Genomic DNA, 24,900 nt, shown 5'->3' with positions numbered 1-24,900 from the left:
ATATTGGCATGCAAATAACACATCTTAATTCAAGTCTCTTTTGCAATTTTGGGTAAAAGAGCTTTTTGATTTGACTTTTATTGACTTGGAACTTATAAAATCAGTAAAGAGCAACTTACTTATCGAGTCCTTTAAATGCATCTGCTTCTATACTGGAGATCTTGTTCTCATAAAGGGTGAGGATTTCGAGTGTGTCGAGACCTTCGAAAGCTCTACCGTGGATGGCTGCGATTTTGTTACGGTTTAAATTCAAAATCAGGAGATGGTGAAGGTCTCGCAACGCGATAGATGGGACGCTACTCAGCGAATTTTGGGAGAGATCCAGCTGTGTCAATCCAGTTCCTGTAATGACGTGTATTATTTGACTCTCTATTTGTATTCGCAAGATCGCTTATATAAATCTTGTAATTTGACCAATGCTGTTTTCGGGAATTTCTCGAATTTAATACAATAATTTTACATATTTATTTCATAAAAATTATTTTGTTAATTTAATAATACGTATCTAATAAAACGTAGCGTATAAATTTGGAGTTTACTATTCATAGTTATTGTTTGAATAGAAGGCAAATTTTAAACGTGATATCATCTTGACTATTATTGACTACCGTCTTGATTACTATTGAAAAAAATGCGATTATATCAAAATTGTTTTAAAGTTAGCTAAACTTATGATGTTTTGTTTAATTACAAAACAGTGATTTACTATGCATGTTATATGTATATATTAGAAAATTTTGAAATTACGTACGTATATTTACATATATATATTCACAAGAATGTAAATATTATTTATAAATCTGTTGAAATTATCTTGCATTTTGCGGAAACTGATGAATGGTTACTTCGCAGAGCATAAAATGCCGCACTGACTAATAGTACAAAGTTTCCTTCCTCGTTCATATATAATTAATTTGCTGTAAAACACACGTGAGCGCAAAACCGGTTGAAAAATAACATTTTCTACATTTAATGTACTTTCGACGTTGCGAGTTAATGCAACTGAGTGATGTCACGCCGAGACGCCTCGCAGTGCTGCATTCCATTAAGTTCCCGGTATACACGCGATGTCGTTATCTCCGCGTATCTTGAATACGGTAAATGTAAAAAGAACGTATTTTCCAGTTCCTTACAGTAATTTATTCCGAATCTGGGTGGCCGCAAAGGCGATGTGGCAATCGCGTAAGTCCGGGATTTTGTGAGTTTAAAGGCGGGTTAAATTTACATTCGACTTTAACGTGAGTCTTGCGTGACAGATTGAGTGCTTCAATGTTGGCTTTAATATAAAAATATTGCTTTAATATAAATCGTTCAATAAAAATATTGATTTTAAATTGTCCATGAAAGTTTTTTGACGCTTGAGAGACCAAGTACTGTTTTACGCTGTAAAATATATTACATGGAATATGTATTATAGAAAAATATTACGTGAGCTTCACTACTTCTTATTGACCGCGATACACTTTGAAAATTAAAACGTTGATATATTCATGGCTGACCTTATTCGTGAATTGAGTTTTCTACTGTCTAATTTTCTTTAGAAATTATTTCTAAAAAGAATTCTCAAAATGTGAATATTTGCATGAATGTACTAGATTACTAAAAAAAATTTATGATTCAATTAATCACTTGTCAAATTATCATGAAATGTAAAAATTAATATCTTAACAATTTCTGAAGTTAAAAATATTTAAATATTTAAGCATTCAGTATTTGGTTTTTTATAGCATTTAACTTTATACTCAATTGTAATGAAAATGTTTGTGTGTGATCCGAGGTGTGATCGATAGTAGCTATCTATTGTCAAATGACTTTTTAACCTTTGTTAAAAGTCTTTAACCTTTTGCGATCCTATTCGAATAAATTAAACACTCGGCAATCCATAATGGTTTTTTAAATAATTTCCTGATCCAAATATCAATAACTAGGTCACGCTGCGATAAAATTAAAACGTAAATAAAAAAAAACACAATTTGCTTATTTGTGGAAATTAATTCGGATTTTGCAAACAAAATTGATTTCATAAATCGTCGTGTTTATTTTGAACCTTAAATTCAATATATTTTAACGAAACATGTAAATCATATAGATTTCATATATCTCTACTTTTTCTGAAAAAGAGGTGAAAATCTTTTATAGCTCTCTTTCGCGCGTACCACTGATATTTCTGTTTGACTCCGCTATAAGTGAATATTAATCACACACTCACCGATAGAACTAAGGGAAGATTCCTCGAGTACCGCGAGGGTACTGTTATGGATGGTGAGGTGGCGTATGTCGAGCCCGAGGAACACGTATCCCTGCAACTTGGGCAGGTTGTTATGCCTGAGCCTGAGATAGAATATTACAAGGTTCGGCCTTCCCTTAAGCACGGCCATGGCCTTGGAGATGTGTTGCAGGTCGGTGATCTCGCACACAATGTCCAGGCCGGATTTCTTTAAGCTGCAGTAACAGGGCGCGATCTCGGCGTGGGACGGACAGACGCCTTGCGACGTTTGCGCTAAGCTCGTCGCCAGAACGAGGCAGAGCAACCACACCAGCCGCCACACATCCGACAGAGCTAATTGCTTCCTCATTTTTCGTGCGACTCCACGCTTTCTCCCCCACGACTTTGTCACAATGGCCGACCCTCCCGTACCTTACTTTCGCCCTCCGTGTCTATCCCCTTGGCGTTCACTCTCGTTTTCTGTCGGCCGCACGCCTCTTTCCAATCTTCCCCTCGCGCCGTCTCCGTTTCTGTACCTGCAGCCTGCTACTTAGCCTCTGCTCTTTTCATATCCATTGTTCGCTCTGCCACGGTGTACCAGTACACCGAGTCTGCAAGTAAAACAAAAGCTTGGTAAATCGAAGAGAGATAAGGAACATGTAGCAGTAGTCGGAAGAGCAGGAAACTTGATATAAATACATTAGTCTCTCAAACAACTTTCTTTGATAATGAAGCATAATGGAAAATGTAGCTTGTGCAAACAAGGTTGATTTTAATTTTTAATTGTGACATAAATGGAATATTTCCAGCCTATCTATTATGAATATCATAAATGTCGTTACTTTGTTACGGAAATAAAATGTATGTATCGATTCAACAATTTCTTTGTTTATTTAAACGTAATCTGTCTTTTTACAAATCGTTTAAAATACTAGTTAGTGCATGCGCGCGGGTACGAAAAATGCCATGACACAATAACATTGCTAAAATAGTGCAATGTTCAGCATCCTTCAGTTTCATATTTATCCAATATCTGTGTAGTTTATATGTAAATGGAAGATGGAAATTCACTGAAATTATTGCTAGCGCAGAATAGCACATACATTCTGGCACGAAGCAATAATGGCGTTACGAGCGGTATTGTAACGCCACTGATGTATACTGCAAACTTATAATACGAAAATATTCATGTATATGCGTAATAAAACGTCGACTTATTGGCAGTTACGATAACTGCGCGAAACTTTTATGCAGAGTCGTTAATAACTGTAGTAACTGTAGTAACATTACGTTTTAGAGTATTTATTAGGCGCTATATACAACATTGCAATGCAATTAACATAATAATATTTTTAAAAATCTAGCATGTCGAAAACCAGCACAAATCACTCTTGCACCTTATTTATAGACGTTTGTTAATTTATATAAGCAGAAATGAGACATTAAAAAGAATTGATCTTCTCTTTTTGGATAGACTTAAAATTTACTTTTTCTTCATTAAAAATTTACACAATCCAACAAAGGAATAATTTTATATTGGAAATAAATAAATTTAATTTATTTCCAAATTTTTTAAAATTTCGATAGGTTATAAACATTAATAGTACTTTATATTTAAATGTGTTAAAATTTTAGTTTTTAACGAATTTTAATTAAATGCTTTTATTCCAAGAAAGGAATTTTATTTTATTTTAAAAATTAATGCGATTAAACGTTTATTATGAAAAAGCCGACTCCGGATTTGATCTTGATGATGTTATCGAATTTTAATATCAGTGTGCGTGTGTTATTCATCTTGTAATAAATTGTAACGCGCCCAATTGCGTCATGAGCAATTTACACTTACCGAGCCATGCGGCGGATACCGTATCTTCTTCTAGCCCGTAATATACTCAACGGAAGACGCAAAATGGAATGACGATGCGTACTCGCGTGATCACTAGGCATCGCTTTTGATATCACTATGTGAGTTATTTCAAGCGATTAGCTAATCGATCGCACGCACGCAACACTGACGTCTTCTCGTACACTCTTGCATTCTTGTTATGCAACAAATATATTCAAGCGATTAACAACATTTACAGATGTCCACGAGGAAACTTCTCGGCCCGTGAAGCAAACGCGCTTCAGCGCATTGCAAGTCGGTCAATTCTCACTTCGTGCACGAATATTGAAATCACTCTCCCGACGATGATATCTGGGGAAGTTTCAGGCCACAATCGCAAAGTAACGTTGATATTGTGTAACGAATGTGTTACTATTATGGTCGTAACTCATGATTCCAGTGGTGTGCGTGAATGATTTATTTTCCCGATAAACACCTTTCACCGTGGTCTACACTCTCCACCTACGCGGCCGCAAACCCGATCAACAAAATCGCCACAAAGCAGACAAAGCTTCCGCCACCACCCACGAAGTAATCACTCACTGCTTCCCCATTTGGTAGTAATATTCACACTGCTGTCCATCCGGCGCAATTGCGCCGCGAGAATCGCCTCGGTATGTTGCGTCACGATGTTATCGTCGTTCGCAGACAGTTATTGACAGGATGTATCAGTGACTCGTTAGCGCGGAATCAGTCTCTCGTTAATTTCCCCCGGAAGAAACACATCTGCGGTGCGACGCACACATCGATACACAATTCACTTGAATCCGTCACTGGAAATGTAAGGCACGATCAACGTGATCCCAGGTAGATTTGGTAGTGATTCGGTAATAATCCACAGTAAAGCCACAGCAGAATCGATGATACCGATAGCGAAGCTATCGCTAAGACAGTCTCCTGGCCAAGATGCGAAAGCGTTACAATTTGTAGAACCGAGAGCTCTCTGCTGCGTGGCTGGTGACCGGGTGTCCGTTGGCATTATCATTGCCCGACTAATGGACCCCTTCCGGTACACGGATCATGAGATTGCGACCGCGAGAATACGCTGGCCAACATTATTGTTGCGCGCTTACGATCGTACATAAAGTGTTTTATGTAAAGAGTTTGTGACTGCGAGGGAAAAGTAAAGAATAATGAAAAGCTTAATATCTCGATTTATGAGTTTTCCATGTTAAAACATCACGTTCATATATCTCGGCATATTCTTTTTCCGTCTTTGTTATATGAGAAGATTCATAAAGCACTTTTGCATTTCTTAATAGAAATCTTTTTAGAGTAGCAATATCGAAAATTTAAATATTAAATTATGTATAGTATATTTTTATTAATATACTTTCAATGTTTTTTGACAGCTACGTCATTTGAAAGATTGTATTTGAAATGTGTGATACTCTGTTTACTAATTCTTTTAATAACTCCAGGATATAGGTGTGACGTTGTATATATGTATAGACATTAACAGAAGGATAATGCAAAACGAATTGATTCCTTTTTACTTTGAAATGTAAAATTCTCTTTTCACATTTCCTATATGCGAATTTGCACGAGTAATTTCTATATATCAGCTTTGTTAATTCTATAAACGAAACGAATGGATGGATGCAAATATAAATTCATACTCAGGAAATATAAAGTTTTAACACAAATGTCATCAGCAAAATGAATGAGTTCATATTCTGGGCTTTGAAAGCATATATATGGAATAGATATCTATACTATATGTTTGGAAGTAGAAATGTTATATATTCCGAATTCAAACTATTCTATTATTATTGTGTTCAAATTAATATTTTGTAATAACTTTGTATTACTGTTTCCAAGTTATGCATGTTCAAACACATCTTTTTATCATCAAATTTATACAGCTGGAAACGACATTAATCTTTCTATATATCTAAAGACAATTTGTTTTGGATTAATATTCTATTAATCATGTCTTAATCACAGATTATTAAGCCAATCATTGCAGGAAGATAAAGAAAAAGGCAGACGATATACATTATTCCGAATAGGCCTTCATACACTCTTTTTGAAATTAGGGCGACAGATATAACATGATTGCTAATTGAGTTTGATGATTCACAGAGAGGGAGGTATGAGTGACATTTTTGCGCGATATCTCTTAAATTCCATTCTTATTTAGCACAATGAGCGTAAATTTAAAAAGTTATCGACGTGTCACAGTCGAGAATAAAATGTATAAATATAAGTTATGCGATGAAACGATATCGTCATCGAGATGAGAGAACATAAATATTAAAAAAAAGTGGTAGCAAAAGTTATAATAAATCCCTTTCTGCAAATTATGTCGCGCTGTACGTTACAAAATGTAATACGCTTTTAGCGTCGTGTTTCTCAAATTGTGATTTACGATAAAGCACCGAGAATAATGTGGGGCCGAGAACAGTAATTAGCACATCGAATATTTGGACAAGGGGCGAGGTGCGAGTCCTTTCGGTTAACCAGTCGACCAAATCGATTCGTCTTTGCTTGCCCGACAATAGCTTACCTCGTTTTGTTTGTATGGCGGTTAACATAGAATAAATTGTACAATTTAATGAGAGAGAGAAAGAGAGAGAGAGATATATATATATATATATATACTCTGCAGTTAAATTGAATGACGTCGACACTTCGATCTGCCCTTCGTTTGCAGCACCCGCTTTTTTCATTTTCCATGCCAACGCGCTTACGCGATTGATTTTCATCTCGAGCAGAAGGAAGAAAGAAAGAGAGACCGCGAAATCTAATTTAATAATCATAATCTCAAATATTACCGTTTTTTTTTTATAACGCGATATCAAAGAAAGATGCGTCACGATGCTTTTAACTTGCGATTAATGTAGAAAAAAGATGCTTGTTCACATTTCATATTGTGTGATCTACAGGTCATACAAACGATTTTATCACATTACGATTAAATTATCTAATTGTATTCCATGACTTGCGTCTATTTTATTTTTCTTAACAGACTCGAGCAGATGCTTTCAGCTTAATTGTGACAATCAGGTTTGCAAGAAATTTTGTGATATTTTATCAGATTAGATTTTTATTAATTTAGCGTATGATAGTTCGATTATCCATTGCTCAAATATCTGATAATACAGATCAGAATGATTTAAGATAAGCTACTATTTTGCTCTTTACTTACCATTTTCGTCAATTAACTCGTAATGATTATAGAATGTTTCTCTTCGCCTCAATTACTCCATCAGTTTTATGTGTTTTCGCGATCGCATGACATAGCCCACAGCTTGATCATGTTTCCGATTTTATTACATTATCATACTATGATCCTCGTTATCTCACCACGATCAAAACGAGACGTTTTACGGTTGAATTATAACGATCCGATTCATATCAAATTTTCGGGATGCGGCCTAAATCCTTAGCATGCTTCAGCGTTAAATATATGATGAGCTTGTTACGCTTTATTAGCATACATTGCGCGTGATTAACATGCATCGTTGGGTGCATCGACGCATATGAGGATCGACGTGTTCGTTTGCGTAGAAGCAAATCGATGGCAAATGTCGCATACGATTAATATGCATTACGACCAACGAAATCAAATGATAGAGTTGCTAGAATATTTTTATTGCTTCATATGTTCGCGCACAGCGATACAATATTGGCTAAAACCTGCCTGCGAATGATCGTACGCTTTGTGGATTTTATGATGAATCCGGGATTTATATTACATTTTAATTTATTCTCTTATAAATTGTAAATTGTAATTATAGAGAAGCATTTAACTCTTCTGAAAGAGCAGTATACTTTAATCTTGCATGCCCTCATTTCTCATCGCGACATTTGAATTCAATTTGGACGTTAGGAATTATTAAAACGATTGATTATACGTGTGTGAAAACGCTAATTATAAATTTAAGATTTCCGCACAACATATACATATACATATACATATATGTCATTAGAACATTAACTAATTGTAAGTAATAATCCCAAACGATCTCATCTCCAAGAAGCTGTGTCGCATTTGGGTCGCGAGTAGATTCGAACGTCGGAATACCTAGGTTTAATTGGATATTTGCATAAATCTTTTATGCATATCGCGTAGGCATTAAATGACAGCATTGCAAAAGAAATATCCTACGAATTCGCAATGTTCTTAGTTCGTGAAATTATTTCCAGAAATTGTCCGTTATTCCATCTCAGTCGCAAAATGATAGAGACAGTACCCTGCTTTTCCATCCTGTCGCGTAGTTATATATTTCTCTCCGGTCGAGGGAAAGCTACATTTTCTCTCAACCGACGGAAATCGCTGAACTTCGGCGTGTCCGTTTCATGGATGCTCTTACCTCCACTGTGTACGTCTTTTACGAGAGAAGAACTGTCTGCCGTGTGACAATTCGGGTGGGTGACAGGTAAAAAGGACATTTTATAAGTAACGCTGTGCCAATGGAGAGTGCAAATCTCGCAGAGCCATTAAATTATTGGCTTTGCAAGGACTTCTGCGTGTAATGTGGGGCGGATTGGAACTTTCCAAAAACGCGCTCGTATTCTGCCGTAAGAAGATTACGGTGGAAGATTATGGTACGAACTCTCTTTACTGAACACACATGGGAAATACGTTATTCACATTTCCCTTCGCTGGTCGTTTCTACCGTTTCTAGCCCCAATTAACTCGATTTGCCTTTATATTAACGCTAGCGGATATTACGTTCGAGCATGCATATCAATTCACATCTCGGCTGCACGTCTCGGCTGAAACTTACAATGTATAATACATTAATCTTTCTCATCCCTTCCGTAACGTTCCGTATACGGGATTCGTACAATACGGAACACAGTTGATAACGTATCCAAAGATTAAACCGGGCGGGAACGTATTTATGAAACGGCGAATTATCCCGTACGTCGTTTTATATCCGGAAATGAGAGCGTTATTAATGCATATACGTCTGATCGTATCGGAATAACCTCGATGTGTGTATTATTTCATTCTTCATTTCGGTAAATGCTGTCCATCTGTGTACATAGTCCGTCCGTGCGTTTCGTCTTCGCAAAATCGAACCGTCCATACTCGAGAATATGCGCGGCGAAAGATTAAACCGTTGAAATATCGGCTGGATATTTTTGCGCCGCTATTTCAGAATTAGATTGATAAGGAGAAACGGAAGTAGCGTAGGCGCACCGGAGCGTATACGTTTCGCGATTACCGTACAACTTGCAACGTTATTCACTGGCAGCCAGCATCGCATGTTCTCGGCGAATCCGAGAGTGTGCCGCCGGCGCATCTACTGCCGCAAAATGCGCGAATGCGAAATGCCGAATGCGCTTCTCGCATCGCGGCATCCGAATGCGCCATGCAAGGCTGAACTCTTGGTAACGCTCGTCAGGTAGAATTCGCAGTGCACTTTTAATTCTGCAGGAGACTGTACAGTATATTCACCCTTTACCCCCGCGGCAGCGTGACGGGATGCGACGAGTTCTAACTGAATATTTTGTTTCGAACACAACAGGTGAAAAACTCACAGACCTGCATTACGTTTTCCAACCTCGGGAATGTTTATTTTGATCAAACTTTTAATACAAATTGTTTCATTGCGAGTTTCTAGATTGCATATTTTCAAAAACATTAAAGACAGAGGAAGATATGAAGTAGAAAGAAAACTAATGATTGGAAAATGAGATTGAAAATTATATATCAGAAATGATGTCACTGATATAATAACATTCTCGGAATTATTACACTTTTCTAAGTATTTATTTTCTTTGTTTTTAATTGGTTTTTAATAAAACCATATGCATGTGCACGGAAAACTAAAACGCAATAAATAAAAAAATTTTGCCATTGTGCAAAAACGATTTTGGATTGTCATTCTAACATTGAAATACAAACGATCTCTTTTTACTATAAAATCGTGTGAACGTCGCGAACATTTGATCCGACGTTATGTCACAATGTGCATTTTAACGTAAAAATACGTCGCGACGTTCTGTCAACGACTTGACAAATTTTCGATAAGTGCCTGAGGCAGGAAGAAGAGAGCACTGCGCGAAAATCCGACAAAAAACCATCTTTATAGCTTGAAACGGGCACGCTTTCTTTGGCGACGCATTCGCTATAACAACTGGATAAGTCTTAAAACGAGACGACAGACAAAATATTCGTCCGTCAGGTTTTTCGCCTGGCGCCTGATGCTTGAGGAAAATATATCTAGCATAATGAAGTGCCCCCAGTTCCAACTAATGGCGTACCATTAGTCAAAACGAGGCGCGCTCGTAAGAGGATTTCACATTCAAACACTAACGAAAGGGGAAAAGGAACGATCACAAAGTTTCTCTTCCTTTTTTCCTCCCGTCCGTGCAAACTCTCCAACAGCTTGCCAATTTTTTTGAATGCCCAATTTGTCGTCCGCGCAAGCTTACTGGAGATTTATCGCTTTGTGCAATCTATATTTTCGTTTCAACAACAATCCACTTCGTGTTCTTATTCTTTCACAAGCTTTTTCTACTTTGTACAAATATTATATTTATCCTCTCGATTTTACGATTTATACGCTGTTAGAGCTTACATTTATCTTTAATTTTAAAATTTTAAATCCATTTTAATCATTATGTTACGTGGAATATGTTTTGCCCTCATTAATATTTATATTTATATTGTATAAAGATTTCTTGTTATTTTTTCTGAATTTTATATATTATTTCGTAGTTGTAAAAATCTGTACATTATTTTATGGTTTTAATGTTTAAATATCCATAATGTAAATACGATATAATCATAAATAATTTTCTACGTTGCATTCAATACAATGTGTCATAGCACCGATTTTATACTGAAAAGATGAAATTTTATGCAACATCCTGCGCGTCACGTTCACCACGTCCTTTATTAACTATCTAGATTTCACTAGATTTCAACATCCCAAACAGAGCAAAATTAATGGGCAAACCTACATCGCTTTCCAATTATCGCCTGTCTACGGAATGTGTATTTTCTGTTGGTCGTTTCATCGACGTACCATTTCACCTGTTCGTATTTCGTGTGTCCCCATAGTCTGCGAACTCTCAAAAGAAAATTGCACAAAATATTTTAGCTTTTGAACGTGGCAGCAACGCGTACATGTGTAACTCTATTCTTTGCCGAATACGCCCGGTAACGACAGTCGTTAAAGAACAAAAACCGACGTTTTATTTTCAAACGGAGAACACACGTACATAATAACAACCTACGCAGGTTAATGCCAAATCCCACTCTTTAATAAGTCTCCATGTTTTGCTTCAATTTTCCAATACGAACGGACGGATATTAAATCATCAACGCATGAAAATAACGTTATCGCATGCATGAATATCTAGAAAAAGATTGCATATTTCTCCGTGTACGCGGTATCCATTTAATTATGAAAACAGCTATGACGCAATTTTTACATAAACCAGCGCGTAGCTACAGGCAGTTTTCAACTTTTATATTTGAGCGATAGAAAAATCGAATTATCAAGAACATGCGATATGCAAATTCAATCACATGCGAGTAATCGAACTCTATCGTTCATGAGCTAGTTTCTCTTTCGGCCCGCTCTTATTTCCTACCGAAAACATTTCTCGCTTGAATCGCCATAGATTTTCGCGAACGAGCTGCGCTGTGTCTGCGAAACATATGCAAGTGCGACGCGCAGCATAACAGCAACACCGTCGCGCATCGGAAGTTTGCATATTTTCCACATATATACATGTGCGTGGCAACGGACGAATGCGTTGAATAAGGACGCGTCGCGACGTCCAACTTGGTTCCGGTCGCGGAATATGGCATTTGTCAGCGCCGGTATAACGGCTGAATGACCTAATGAACCGTGCGTGCGTCCAACAGCGGACTCCTAATTAGATCTGACTCGTATGCCATGACATTGTCCTGCCGCGCCGTGCGTATTAATAAACAGTACAATAGCGTGTCCATCATGGTTAGAAGTTAGAACATGCTTTATTTAATATTAATAATTTTAAGCTTATATTTTAAACACACGTATAACAGTTATGTAGTTATAAGAAAGTGATATATTAATTTAATGGTGAGCAATATATATATATATATATATATATATATATATATTTTATAAAAAAATATGATTTCAGAGTACATTCCTTATTTACTCAATTAATTGTGTAATATATATAATATTAAATCGTTGTACAATTAGATTGGTTTGGGATTGATTATTTTGTGATATAAATATATTTATATTTATACAAAATATAAACGTCATTTAATAATTAATTGTTGTTAAAATAAAAATTTGGCAAAATCTCTTGTTGATTAATCTAATTACAGCAATTAAAGAATGACTGGTTATGAAATTTCTCGACAATATTAGTTTAAAATTGAATAAAACTATTACGTGGAACAATTTCAAGTGTAAATTTGGAATGAAATTGAGTCATATCACTTTTAAAAGTTGGATATTTTTCTTTCTAAGAATTCAATATTTCAAATATGATAGTGCGTTTTTTGTTTTTGCCATTAAAATTTTCATATTTCTATTGAAATTTTATCGCAATTTTATTGAAAGCAAACTTCAGAAATGGGTTATTCGGGAAATTGTTAAAACACAGCTAAAATATAAAATAATTTATTACAAAATAATTATTTACTTTATATATTTTTTGTAAGAATATAAAATATCATATAAATTAATAATTTATTAATTTTTTCATGTATTATTTGTAACAAATTATTTGAGAAATGAAACACATTATACAGTAATATACCGTATCGGCATAATACAACATTAACATAATATATTGATATTATAGTTAATCTACATATAAATGAGAAATAAAGATTACATATATTTTACTAGATAAAAAAGAGAAAATTTTTTTTATAAAAAAATTTTAACGGTGAACATTATCAAATCTTGATTGAAAGTATTTTATATATGTGTGTCATATAAGCATTAGATAGGATATTGAAAAATATAGTAGTAAGAGAAGCCTTAAATAATGCGGTGTATATTACAAAATTTATTATAAATCACATCGAGTCAGGTTTCTCATTCTATTGACAGAGAGATTTCATTCTCTGGCAGATATAATAAACCATAAAATCCGATTACCGCGTATTATCGGGCCCTTCATTATGCGACAAGAATCGATAGGTGAGCCTTCGCCATCACACGCCATCGCGGCGGAAATCTATCGAGTCTTCATTACGAAATCACGGTGAAGTTAGAACGTTTATTCGAAGAATACACGCGATAGTTCCGAAAGAAGGACTACAGGTTGAAAAAAAAGAGGCGAAGGAAAGATGGCAAAGGCAGAAATGCTGTGAGAAAGCCCAAGGCTCGTGCATCAAGTGATCCATCCGTGACAAACTGAGGTCGGCTACAGCTCTCCACGAGAGGTAATTTTATATTCTCCCCTTGGCCTCGTACTCACAGTCACGACGTTACTTCACCTGTTGGTTACTCGACGTTTCGCTTGGCCTCCCTCAACGTATACGTAATATTGATCCGCCACCACCCGGAGGGAGGCGAGGTGGGTTCCGGCTGTCCTGTAAGACCTTAGCGAGTATAACGTGACTCGGGCGTATAATCACGATCGCTCCGACTGGTATTCAGGGAAGACAGCGCCGAAAGAATGGTCCCCTTAAGGGAGATGACCCATATCCCTAGATTGGCCAATTATACGCCTTGAAACAGACTGTCGCCGTCTGTATTAACGATTCTCGGAAAGAGAAGAATACGGCGCCTGAGACTATCTTCATCATTTGCACTTCCACGCTCAAAACTGTACGCAATGCACAGCAGATACCAGATATATCCATACACGCGTGCAAATCTATTAGAATGTTTAAAAATAATATAAATTTATTTCTATTAATACGTTTATTTTTTCTTGTTATTCAGAAAAATAGTAGTGTTATCTTTTATCTCTCGATACGAAAAAAAAAATAACATATAGAAATAGAGTTTGCTATTTTAACCGATAGTTGATATTAATCGACGAAGAAACAAGAACTGGTTTTTTGGCCTTGAAAGTATTAAAATCGTGCTGATAAACTATAAGCCGCACGCTTTCGTGTCTTCCGTTTTTGGTGCATTCGTAAGGTATAGATTAAGAAAACGCGGCAGCTCTTCGCAAACTTCCACGAGGTTTCTCGCGCTTAATTACCCACGCGCCGAAATTTAATTCGCGGTCTATTTAATTTGCCCATAAATTTCGAGCCGTGTTGCTTCCGCCTGTATCACGCGATGCCATTTTATGGAAGAAACATCGCGAGTAATCAGTCTTGACAAAACAAAGAAATATCTAGCAACAGGCGAAACAGATTTTCGTGGAATCTCTCTATATTACGTATATATCATTTAACGTCATTGCCGAATAAATAAATAAAAATAAATTTTGACCGAACGTTGATATTACTGGGTCAGTTGCATTTTGCCATTTATTTTATTACGAAAAAATGAATTAAAATAATTGCACATATTGAAAATATAATTCGTTATGTTTATATGTTAGTCGCACGGAATCGAACAAACAGATATGAATAGCGGTAGTTTAATTAACGTATTTTTTTATGTATAAACGCCAAATGTAAAACTGGCAATTACATCTTACGACTGCGTACAGTACGCGACCATTTATGATATTTACGTTCTTCCTGTTAAACGAAAAATTTACTTCACAAATAATTAACGAAACATTCTTTAGTAATTAGTTTTGTAGATATGCGCAATATTCCTATAAAAAAAAGTTATATTCTGTAAATTTTTTGTGATTAAATTTTCGAGAAACTGCTCTTTACAATTAATCTGTACTTTTTTAATCAGTTATCGCGCGCATTTATAATATACAGTTGAACTTGCATTTTACATTTTTGTCATATTAATGAGCATCTACCTGATGCTTCGATTATTACCATCTGAAGTGTAAACGTGCTTGCATCAACGTTATTACGCGAAACAAGTAACTTTCTATGTCAATCAGTCAATTCAGAGAGAACGCACTTTAACCTTGTTTATAAAATAAAAATGCATCTCTCTCTCTCTCCCTCTCTTTATAAGTCACGTTAAAAAAATACTGCAAATCTTATTATAAAAGTTAGACAATTCTGAAAAAATCAAATATACGTGGTCAGTTTTTGTGCTATCACGATACCTTATTTTAATTTTTTTAAATTAAAAACAGATTTTTTTTTTCAGAAAAATTTGATTGCAAGTGACAAATGATATTTTATCATATAGAATATTTTAAAGTGGCATCTATTTGTTACGTGATAGCAGAGAAATATAGAAATATTAAAGTTCTAAATTTTTTGGAAGAAAGTTGAGTGTTTTTTATATGCAAAAGTGTTTTTGGTATAACATGAATAAAACACGATCAAGTCAATCATTTTGGCAAATATGACCATTTTATTGCGGTATCGTGATATTACATTTTTAATGTATTTTCATGATTCTTCCCGACATATCTTATTTTACGAGAAATAGTGAAATTGTCTACTCTACGAAGTTATTTATATCTCCATCATAAAACTTGATTTTATATCGGTTTAGAAAGGAAATTTATTACTATTTTATTGTGTGTATTGGAAAAAGTGTTTGGTATTTATAAAGATTAACTTTTTTCTATTTTTGGATATAAACTATTATTTGTAAAACTTAAATAAAAGTTTTAACTGTTGCTTAAAAAATATAAAATATTTAAATTTCTTAATTTTTTTCTAAATTTTATAAAAAATATATAAAGAATATTATTAGATGACATAGTCATATTGTTTATCAAAATATATGCACGTTACTTTTTTTTAAACTTGAGCTATAGTTTTATAAAGATTGATGACTATTTTTTGGTTTTGAGGGAGGGAGTAATAACTTAAACTTTTTTTTTTACATAGCATCTTTCCTCTCATCAATACCGTAATTTTATGGCGAGCTTACTTTTATTTAATTTATAATAGTATATTTTTATAAAAATGTAGAATAACTGAAATTTATTATTATTTCTAAGCAAAATGGATTGCCGAAGTTGGTACATATATATATATTTTTTTAATAAAAACACCATTTAAACAATTATATTGGCGCAATAGCAATTATAAATTATTTGAGTCAATTGCGATCGAGTCAATGTTATGAAAGCTTTAGATGGATTTCGCGGTTGGAATAATTTCATATTAGCGGAGATGCATCGCATACGTGCAACAAGCTTTGCAAAATATCGTTACCAGGCTTAACCTCGTTTTTCGCTCCGGTGATATACGTGAACATTACGATGTCATCGAAGTCACAAGCATCGTCGTACCGGTCGCGATAAAACGTGTCAGATTTTCTCCAGAAATTTTTGAAAAATTGTATCCTCTATTATAGGACACGTTCCACGCGACGATCTGAACATGCAAAATTCTGAGAAAGAAATCCCAGAATCCGAAAAGTAGGATAACATACCGTAAATCGTGCAAGTAAACAACACGTCAAAATATATTTTCCCGAAATATTTGAAAAATGTATAATTTTGAAATTAATCACAAAAAATATAAAACGATCACAATACATAAAAATATTTCTGTAAAAAAAACGCGAATAAAGTTTTAGTATAAAATTTTTTATATAGTTTTATATTTTTTTTACACACAACTAATAACTTTATATTCTTTACTATTATGTAATTTTAATTCAGATGATTTGGTTTGTTTGAACAAAATTTTAATACAGAGTACTCTCGTGAAAAAGAAAGATAATTATGAAAATTATGAAAAGTATAGCAAATAGATATTTATTAAGAGAAAAACGTTTCCATCAAGTTATTGAATTCGCATATGTGAAATTATTTTGATACTTGTATTTCCATTCAAATAAATTTTATGTAATGAAATGATTCAATTATTTGCTTTTATTAAAACATACGGTTGGCGAACAGAAAGGGAATCGTTAATTAAATGTGTATGAGATATCGTAAAATATTACAGCCGATGTATTAATCCGTTGCCCAATATCAGCACGCGATTATATTAATTCGTTATGTCAGCTGCATGCGTTGCCAGCGTTGCCAAAAAATGACTTTACGCCGCATCTATGTCCACGGCATTACCGTGCGCTGGAAATGAAATTGCTACATTTTACAGCGTCGGCGATATGTTATGGCTTGTTGCTGTTTTAATGTTCCTCTTTGTCTACGTGTTATTATAGTTCTAACCTCCAGACAATACCCACCATGTATCATATCGTTAAACCCTACATCTTTCTTCTAGTCGTTATCACTTTCACGGAGATATCTTTGCAATAAGAGGCACTTTTAGTTCCGTAATACAAAAGTATTTTACAACATCAGCTGCTTTGCTCGCATATTTTTGACATAGAAAAATATCGGTACGGTTTCGTGGATAATATTTTTAATGTGTTAAATGAAAAATTTTTTTTGAACCTATTATTTAGTTTTCCGTATATGTACTCGTATATAATACATTATGTGAAATTCGTAATGTATTGTTCTCATAAGTAATACTAATTCAGTAACTGAATTATTCAATTCGATAGTTTAGCCAATCGTTAATAGAATCATGAAAAAGTAAAGATAATTCGGTTAAAGAGAGGCATTGAGGAAACAAACAGTGCTCACTAAATGTAGTACGAATATAAAAAAGGTTGCCACAGTTCTATTTTGCAGGACATACAGTCTTTTAGGGAAGCATAATCAAATACAACATAAAATTTATGTTAACAAAAGACAAATAGTAAGCGCATACGCCGAAAGAATTTATGACAAAAAGAATTTAGTTATAGCTTTTATCAATTATATATTAACAGTTTTAATTATTTTGAGTTAACAACACATTTCATTATTTAGTTATAAATTACGCTTTTTTATTTCAACTTTACTTTATTTAATACAAAAGAAATTTTAGAAGTCTGTTTCTCATTTTCAACATTTATATATAGATTCACACACACACACATTTATTTCTTTTAATTTAAATAGATAGTTTTAATACTCTTTGTATAAAGATTTTTATCTTATTTTATAAAAAATAATTAATTCTTGCTAATCATAGAGTATACAGTGTTGCAAAGCGCATACGAACAATCGACTATCAGAATTCGTACACTAATGCTGACAAGTTCTCTGAATAAACTGGCATCTTGATTTGATTAAACTGTACAGAGAAACTTGTATCTCGGAAATCCCGCGCGAATCAAAATTACAACTGTCTGCCCAAGCTAACTTGTGGAACTGTAGGAATATTAGATTATAACATTTTGCATGAAAAATGTGTGTTACATGGATAATTACGCTAATGTATAATTCGAGACAAAAGAGAGAGATATTTGAGATAAAGAAAACGTGACTGTTTTTTAGAAACAGCTACCAAGTTTTTTTTTGCGATTACAAAAAGAAAGTTGCTATCACAATTATCGCTATTACTGCATATTTTTAATTTAAAAATTGAACTTGATATAAAAGCTACCATAATTATTTTTTTTATATTATAATAAATCTTTTAATGTTCGTTTAGCACATTATGGTTTTTCAAACCCCTAGCATGCTTCCACATGGTTAATATTACAGTATATATGCTGTGTATATTACGTGATATTACATACCAGTCATGAGAGTCAATATTGATCTTTATAAAAACCTTGTCTTTGCGGTGGTACATGACAACGTGTTTAACAAAAGTATATCGAAACATCTCGAGGATTGAAACAATATTGCGCATAACACGAGCAACTATGTGGCTGCATAGAATCGAGTATCAGAAGATAATAATCCGGGTTAAGTTCTGGTTTAAGTCTCGGGTTAAATATGCGGTCACCCTAGATTTGCCGCAGGAGTTAGTAGTTTTAGTCTTAGCACTCATTATTCATCGTATATGCTCGTATATATATAGAAGAGCCGGTAAAGATTTCCTGTATTTGCGGGAGACTTGACCTCTGAAACCATGAAAATTTATAACTTTTTTTAAATTAAATTTGAGCATATGTTATCTTTAAAATATCGCAGTCAAAGTAGATTATGATTAGCTCTAATGAAATCTTTACTAATAAAAACGACATTGAAACATTGATTGTAATTTTATCAATATGCCATGCATCTCAAAAACAACGTTTTTGCAACTCTTAGTGTTTCTGCTTTCAATTTATGAGTTATAATGGTAAAAAATCGCTCTGAATTAAAAATTTAAAATTCTGTGCATTCTCATAAAATTATTTGACCAATACTTATATGTATACATAACACACTAACAAGGACGAATAACATTCTTGGTAATCTTCTGTGTAATTAATATTCGTGCGCATGTTACGCGATTATTCCCCGCGGAGACGGTGCAATGTCCTAACTTGGAAAAGTTATAATCATAATCGTACAGTTACTATTTTAAGCATACGTATATTATAATTGATGCCGCGGTCTAGACTCGGACCGTCGTTAAAAAAGACTCATGCATGTGCTTCCGTTGGCCATAAATAACAATTAGTGTCTGGAACTCTCTGCAATGTTAACTAGGATTAGCAATGGCCGTTTCTCTCGCGAGTAAAATTAAAATATTCCGGCGCGCAACGTCCAATTATAATTCCCCTGCTCACTAGCCGAGTTCCCAATCGGCATTATAAATATATACATAACATTGCATGCCAAATAATTACACAACATAATTAATCACAGGCGACATAAAGTCTTGTATTTAATTATATTAATTAACATTATATTAACGCAATTGTCATTTTATTTGAAGATGAACATTATCGAATTAATGACATAATGGGATAATTTTTAATTGTATCCCTACCGCGTAATTTGTACCGCTTGATTATTATACTAACACGTACAATGGCAAAGTAGTACCAGTAATATTCACATAATCGACATCATATATACCTATGTACCGACATACATGAATCACACGGCGGGGCTAATAACTTCAGCGCAGGCGATTTGTGGGATACCTTATGATGAAATTCATTATGGAAGATAATCAGATATTAAATTTTTAATTTGCAGAACAAAATTGGGAGTGAGAATAACAAAACCCCTGTCCTTTTTATTAAATCTATTTGAGCGAGGCCATGATGTGAGGTTAAATCTGAATCGAAATTTGAGCAGAGATATTAAAAAGTCTTAAAGAAAAAAAAAGAAAAAAAACCTAGGAGAAGATTAATATACCGCGACGTAAATTATAATTTCGATTGTATTTCATCGCACAGCCTCGCGTATTTATCTTCGAAAAGCTTTGTAAGCCATAACGATTTCCGATAGCGAACCTGGCATAGGTGTGACACGAGTGCCGCTCAAGTTTTATTCGTTGCGCCGGTGTATCTCGGGTTTGGTTGAAATGTGACTAGAATTACATGTCACAATTTTTACAATAATGTCGGCGATTCTATTTCCGAGACAGGAAAGAAAATCTCTTTAGTAATATGCGCGCCATGACAAGAATAACGGTTTTACAATATTCTATACCATTGCCATATACAATATTCCTTTGATAGTAATTCCACATGAAAAAGTTCTTATTAATAAAATTAGAAAGAGAAACCTATTATATTATTATCTTAATTTTCATTTGCGTAACTTATTAATTTTTAATATTAAATAATCCTGATCATCACATTTAAAAATTTGGTTAATTAAAATTTATTAAAAATTAAATAAAAATACATTTTATGTGTTTCCTAACTCCGGAATTTATTTCTTGAAAAGCATTTCTTACTTCTAATCGAAATTAAATCAAATATTTCGTAATAGATTTATGCCTTGCTAATAAAAGCTAATAAAAGTTTACCCACTGTTGTCTATGTATAAAAATTAATAACCCATTCGTTATATTAATCGACTACGGAATAATCAATGGAACCGAAAGAAACTACAGTTATTTTGATATGCTTTCGGTATCTGACATATTGATTTGCGTCTTTTAGTAAGTAAGACTGTTTCAATTATTGCATCAAGAAACGAATTTTCCTTGACCCGCCAAATGTCGCGTGTGCATATCCCACGTAAAATGACTGTACTAATTGAACGATATCTGTCGATTGGTGGAGCATTAAATATTACCGTTGTGATATAGTTCAGAAATAGCCGATTATCCTAATTACCTTTCCCGGCATTGATTTCCATAATGGCTATGTGTATATGTATATCACAGCGTGAACATTAATTTCTGGTGTGAAATAGTGATTTTCGCATTTGAGGACGAATATGCGATGATGGATGTGCTTAGAAGGTAGAAAGAGACCGGAAACCAGCAGCTCGGCGGCTGCCGAGGCGCAACGGCTGTGGTCATGCTTCATATAGTAATCAGAAATCGATACACCGTTATGTTTTTCTTTATCGCTCGCGACGAGGGGATGAGAAATAAGTCATATGCGTATGCAAATATTGTTACTTTTAAAATAGTTTTTCTATTGAGTAGATTAATATGTTAAAAAATAGGAAACGTAAAATTACTCTGTGTATTATTTTCACTTCTTTTTATGAAATTAAACCAAATAATTTTCAAACTAGCGTTAAGACAGTATTTTTTTTTAAACAGAGAACGTGACCAACACTAATATGTCATATGTAGAAAAGTGCGCTTAAAAAGGGCGGGTAATAAAAAAAATCTTGCAGGATGATTTAAAGTATAGTAGTTTCTAACTTTCCAATCTTTTTTCAAGTCATTTGTAGAAAGATTCTTCTCTACGTAATGTCAATGAATTCGACATAACTTTAACACGGAAGTAGAGCAGTTGTAAAAGTAATAAGTTTAATTATGTATTTTTTTGTTTTTAGCCTTTAGTTTATAATGTAAACGCTTTTAATGCTCGCGAAGAATTTAGCTAAAATTAATTCGTTGTTTCTACGTCGGGATAGGACGTAATAAACCTGCGGAATTGCCTCGACTGACGTGAATTTCATCCACGTGTAGCATCAACATCAGCATCAGCATCAGCATCACGTAGCGACGCGATGCGGGCATGGTAGCTGCCATCTAACGCAGCAAAGCCGACGTAGTTAGGGAACGATACGTGTCGCGAGAGATATCAACGTAATTAAGGAGAAATGATCGTGCTCGTAATGGCCGTGACGGTAATCCGTAGACGGTAATCTCGTAAAGATTTAATCGGAGTTAAGACTGAATTTTAAGACATGGGCGTTATTTGCAAGAAAATTCTCGAAAAGTACTCTGAACAATTTTCAAGTTTCCGCCGAACAATAAATTCGAAAAGTCTTGGCGTGGCGTATCGATCGCGAACGTAACAACTTCGATGATGAGCGCCTTCGAAACTCGAGCAGGAAAATTATACGCCATAACAATATGGATTAAGGCTAGTGGTTAGAACAGGCTTCACACGCGATCTAAAATCGCAACGGCTATCACTTTAACGACATCATTTGGCGTTTTAGGAACCGATATTTTGACGAAAGCTTAATGGAACGTTATCGTGCAACTATTAAATTTTTGATATTGAATATGATCGTACCTTACTCTTACACATAAATAAAAGTTTTCTTAAAGTTAAGTGCGCTTAAGAAACAATAGAAAAGCGAAAACATTATATGGAGAAGCTCGTGAACTTTAAATAATATCAGACAATTCTCCAAATTCTCGTTACGGAAAATTTGACATAGGAAATATACAATAATAAATCAGCGTATAGGAAAGAGTGAGGTTGGTGAACGTACAATTCTGATGTGACAATGATGAATCTAAATCCCGTTCCGATGTACAAGCTGCAACAAGAGAGCATGCAAAATTTTTCCGAACGGATAGAAAAATGTCTGTTCTAAATGATGAATTATTAGAGATGCGGGGTTTTGCAAAAAGAAAATTAATATCGCGCGTCGCTATTTGATGCCAGGCATCGTTGCGGGGGTTACGTCGATGGAACTTTGCGAAGCCGCGAACAAAAGCTTGTGTATTGAATAACCGAGACAAGCCGTTTGAATCCCAAGGGAACAACCGAGCCTTACTCGTTAAAGGCGTAAAATATTCCGTAAAATATATCAAAATACGAAGCTGCCATGGTATACTCCTGTATATATTTACTCCGCTCCGCCCGTCTTTCGACTTACGGTGGTCACGTAGTTAAATCCTCCCGGACGAATAGAATTAACTGCTCGATTATATTCCTGGATATAATTAATTCATTTATGCCTCGCTCACGTGACCCAGAAGCAAAATGTATAGCGTCCTTCCGAGAGTATGGAAATTGATTCTATGTACAGTTTAGTAGAAAGATATATATAGTTTTACTAGAATAAACCGATAAAATTTTTAACATATATTCCAACAAATGAAAAAGTTATAGTAAAAATATATAAAGCTGCCTGCATTACATATATGTATGCAGGGTGTACATATAAAAAATGTAAGAAATTCCGGGACGACGAAATATTTTGAAAAATGTAAGTTTTATAAAAAATATTTTAGATAAAAGCTTTGTAGGATTTAAAAAGATCTATTCACTGGCCTTATCAGTTTAACCTTGGATGGCGTCGCGGAGATATCAGGTCAAGATCACCTTAAATTTTTTTTAATTTACCCATATTTTTTATCGCGTATTTTTATAATCCCTCTTGAGACTTTTTTAAAACACTATAATTTTACCCGCTTTGGGTCGTTCGGAAGTTATCGAGTTTTTATGGTAAGATGTCGGCGACTATAGTTTTACCCAAGGTGAAAAACCCTCGTATTATATCATATTATACCATTTGCGCGAGATTGCGCTGTTTTTGCGACAATTATTTGTTGATCAATGCAACAAACGTTATATCTTTGCATTCGTTTTTTAACCAACTTTAATGGACTGCATAAAAAAAATACATAAGTTTATTTAAAAAATCAAAGTAGGAGCGAGAATCTCTACAAATAAAAATCTACAAAAAACTGTAATTCGGCAAATTATATGCCGAATAACAGCCGAATAGCCGAGTAACTAGTCTGTGTGTAAACGAGTTTGCATTTTCAAAAATGTCACATATTCCCATCAGGTGTGCACTAAAGGCTGCCCAAAGACTATTCGCTAACGTTTCAGCGAAGTTGTGAAACGGCTGTCTACGGTCACATGTACTTTTCTCGCTTGCATTCTGTTAAATATTTAAGCCGACACCGCCTGATGCTCACACAGGTTGTACGTATAGCGAGACTGACAAGATCTTTCCCGCGTTATGCAAATTGTGCCCCGAGGGTGTCGTCAAGGTGAAAATTGGAGAGCACGGAAACGAAGATGGTTCTTCATCTCGGAAAGATACGCTTAGCAACGCGCCGACTGTAATTTCACTGACTTTGTTATTGCAGTAGAAACAAAATATCTGAGCGCCGTTGCGCAAGAATGATTAGCTTCCTCATCACATCATTCACATCGGTCATCTCCGTTTATGTAGGTTGAGCGGTTTCTACGGTTTTACGTCGGATAAACACCTTGTTCTCATGAATAATATTCTTGAATTGTCAACAGTCTGATTTCTTCTGCGATGCAGTCAGGAATTGTCGTGCTCTCTCGCGGACCAGCAATATTCCGGGCACGTGTTATAAACGTTGCGTATTAAGGAAACTTGATCTTGTAGAGAGAGGAGATCGTTATAATATAATATGCGTAATTTCTCCAGTCACGTGTGCATACACTGTTACCTTGAGATGATGCCAGAATAAAAACGTAACTATAATTTTAGATACAGAGAGAGAGAGAGAGAGAGAGAGAGAGAGAGAGAGAAGAAAATTAACTATTTTATTTTATCATGTCTTGAATACTTAATGAGTTTCATGTATTTTTCGCCTATACATGCACAAAATAGAAAATACGATCCATAATACATAAAAATACATGAAACTCATTAAGTATTCAAGACATGATAAAATAAA

At 34.5% G+C, this 24,900-nt stretch overlaps 1 protein-coding gene and 1 long non-coding RNA gene across 6 annotated transcripts in view; one reads left to right on the top strand and one right to left on the bottom strand.

Moving 5' to 3' along the window:
- LOC143896387 (uncharacterized) overlaps positions 1-24,900 on the bottom strand; it is a 92,637-nt gene that overhangs the window by 8,960 nt on the left and 58,777 nt on the right. For 4 of the 5 annotated variants that reach the window (XM_077404244.1, XM_077404240.1, XM_077404241.1 and 1 more), the window contains 2 exons: positions 2,210-2,817; positions 120-342 (listed from right to left, as the gene is read on the bottom strand). In XM_077404244.1, the coding sequence (XP_077260370.1) occupies positions 120-342; positions 2,210-2,576 (590 nt within the window). In that variant the 5' untranslated portion in view covers positions 2,577-2,817. Of the gene's footprint in view, positions 1-119; positions 343-2,209; positions 2,818-4,052; positions 4,940-24,900 lie in introns of those variants that run through there. The other variant, XM_077404239.1, reaches the window with a different exon arrangement.
- Positions 4,739-5,237, top strand: LOC143896388 (uncharacterized). The gene is made up of 2 exons (XR_013256628.1): positions 4,739-4,872; positions 4,933-5,237. It is a non-coding gene; the product is annotated as an uncharacterized LOC143896388 (long non-coding RNA).

Source organism: Temnothorax americanus, unplaced genomic scaffold (genome assembly GCF_048541705.1).
Source record: "Temnothorax americanus isolate GAGA-0224 unplaced genomic scaffold, ASM4854170v1 Scaffold18, whole genome shotgun sequence".
Lineage (NCBI taxonomy): Eukaryota > Metazoa > Arthropoda > Insecta > Hymenoptera > Formicidae > Temnothorax > Temnothorax americanus.
The sequence above is the reverse complement of the archived record's forward strand: the minus strand, read 5'-3'. Positions and strand labels throughout refer to the sequence as shown.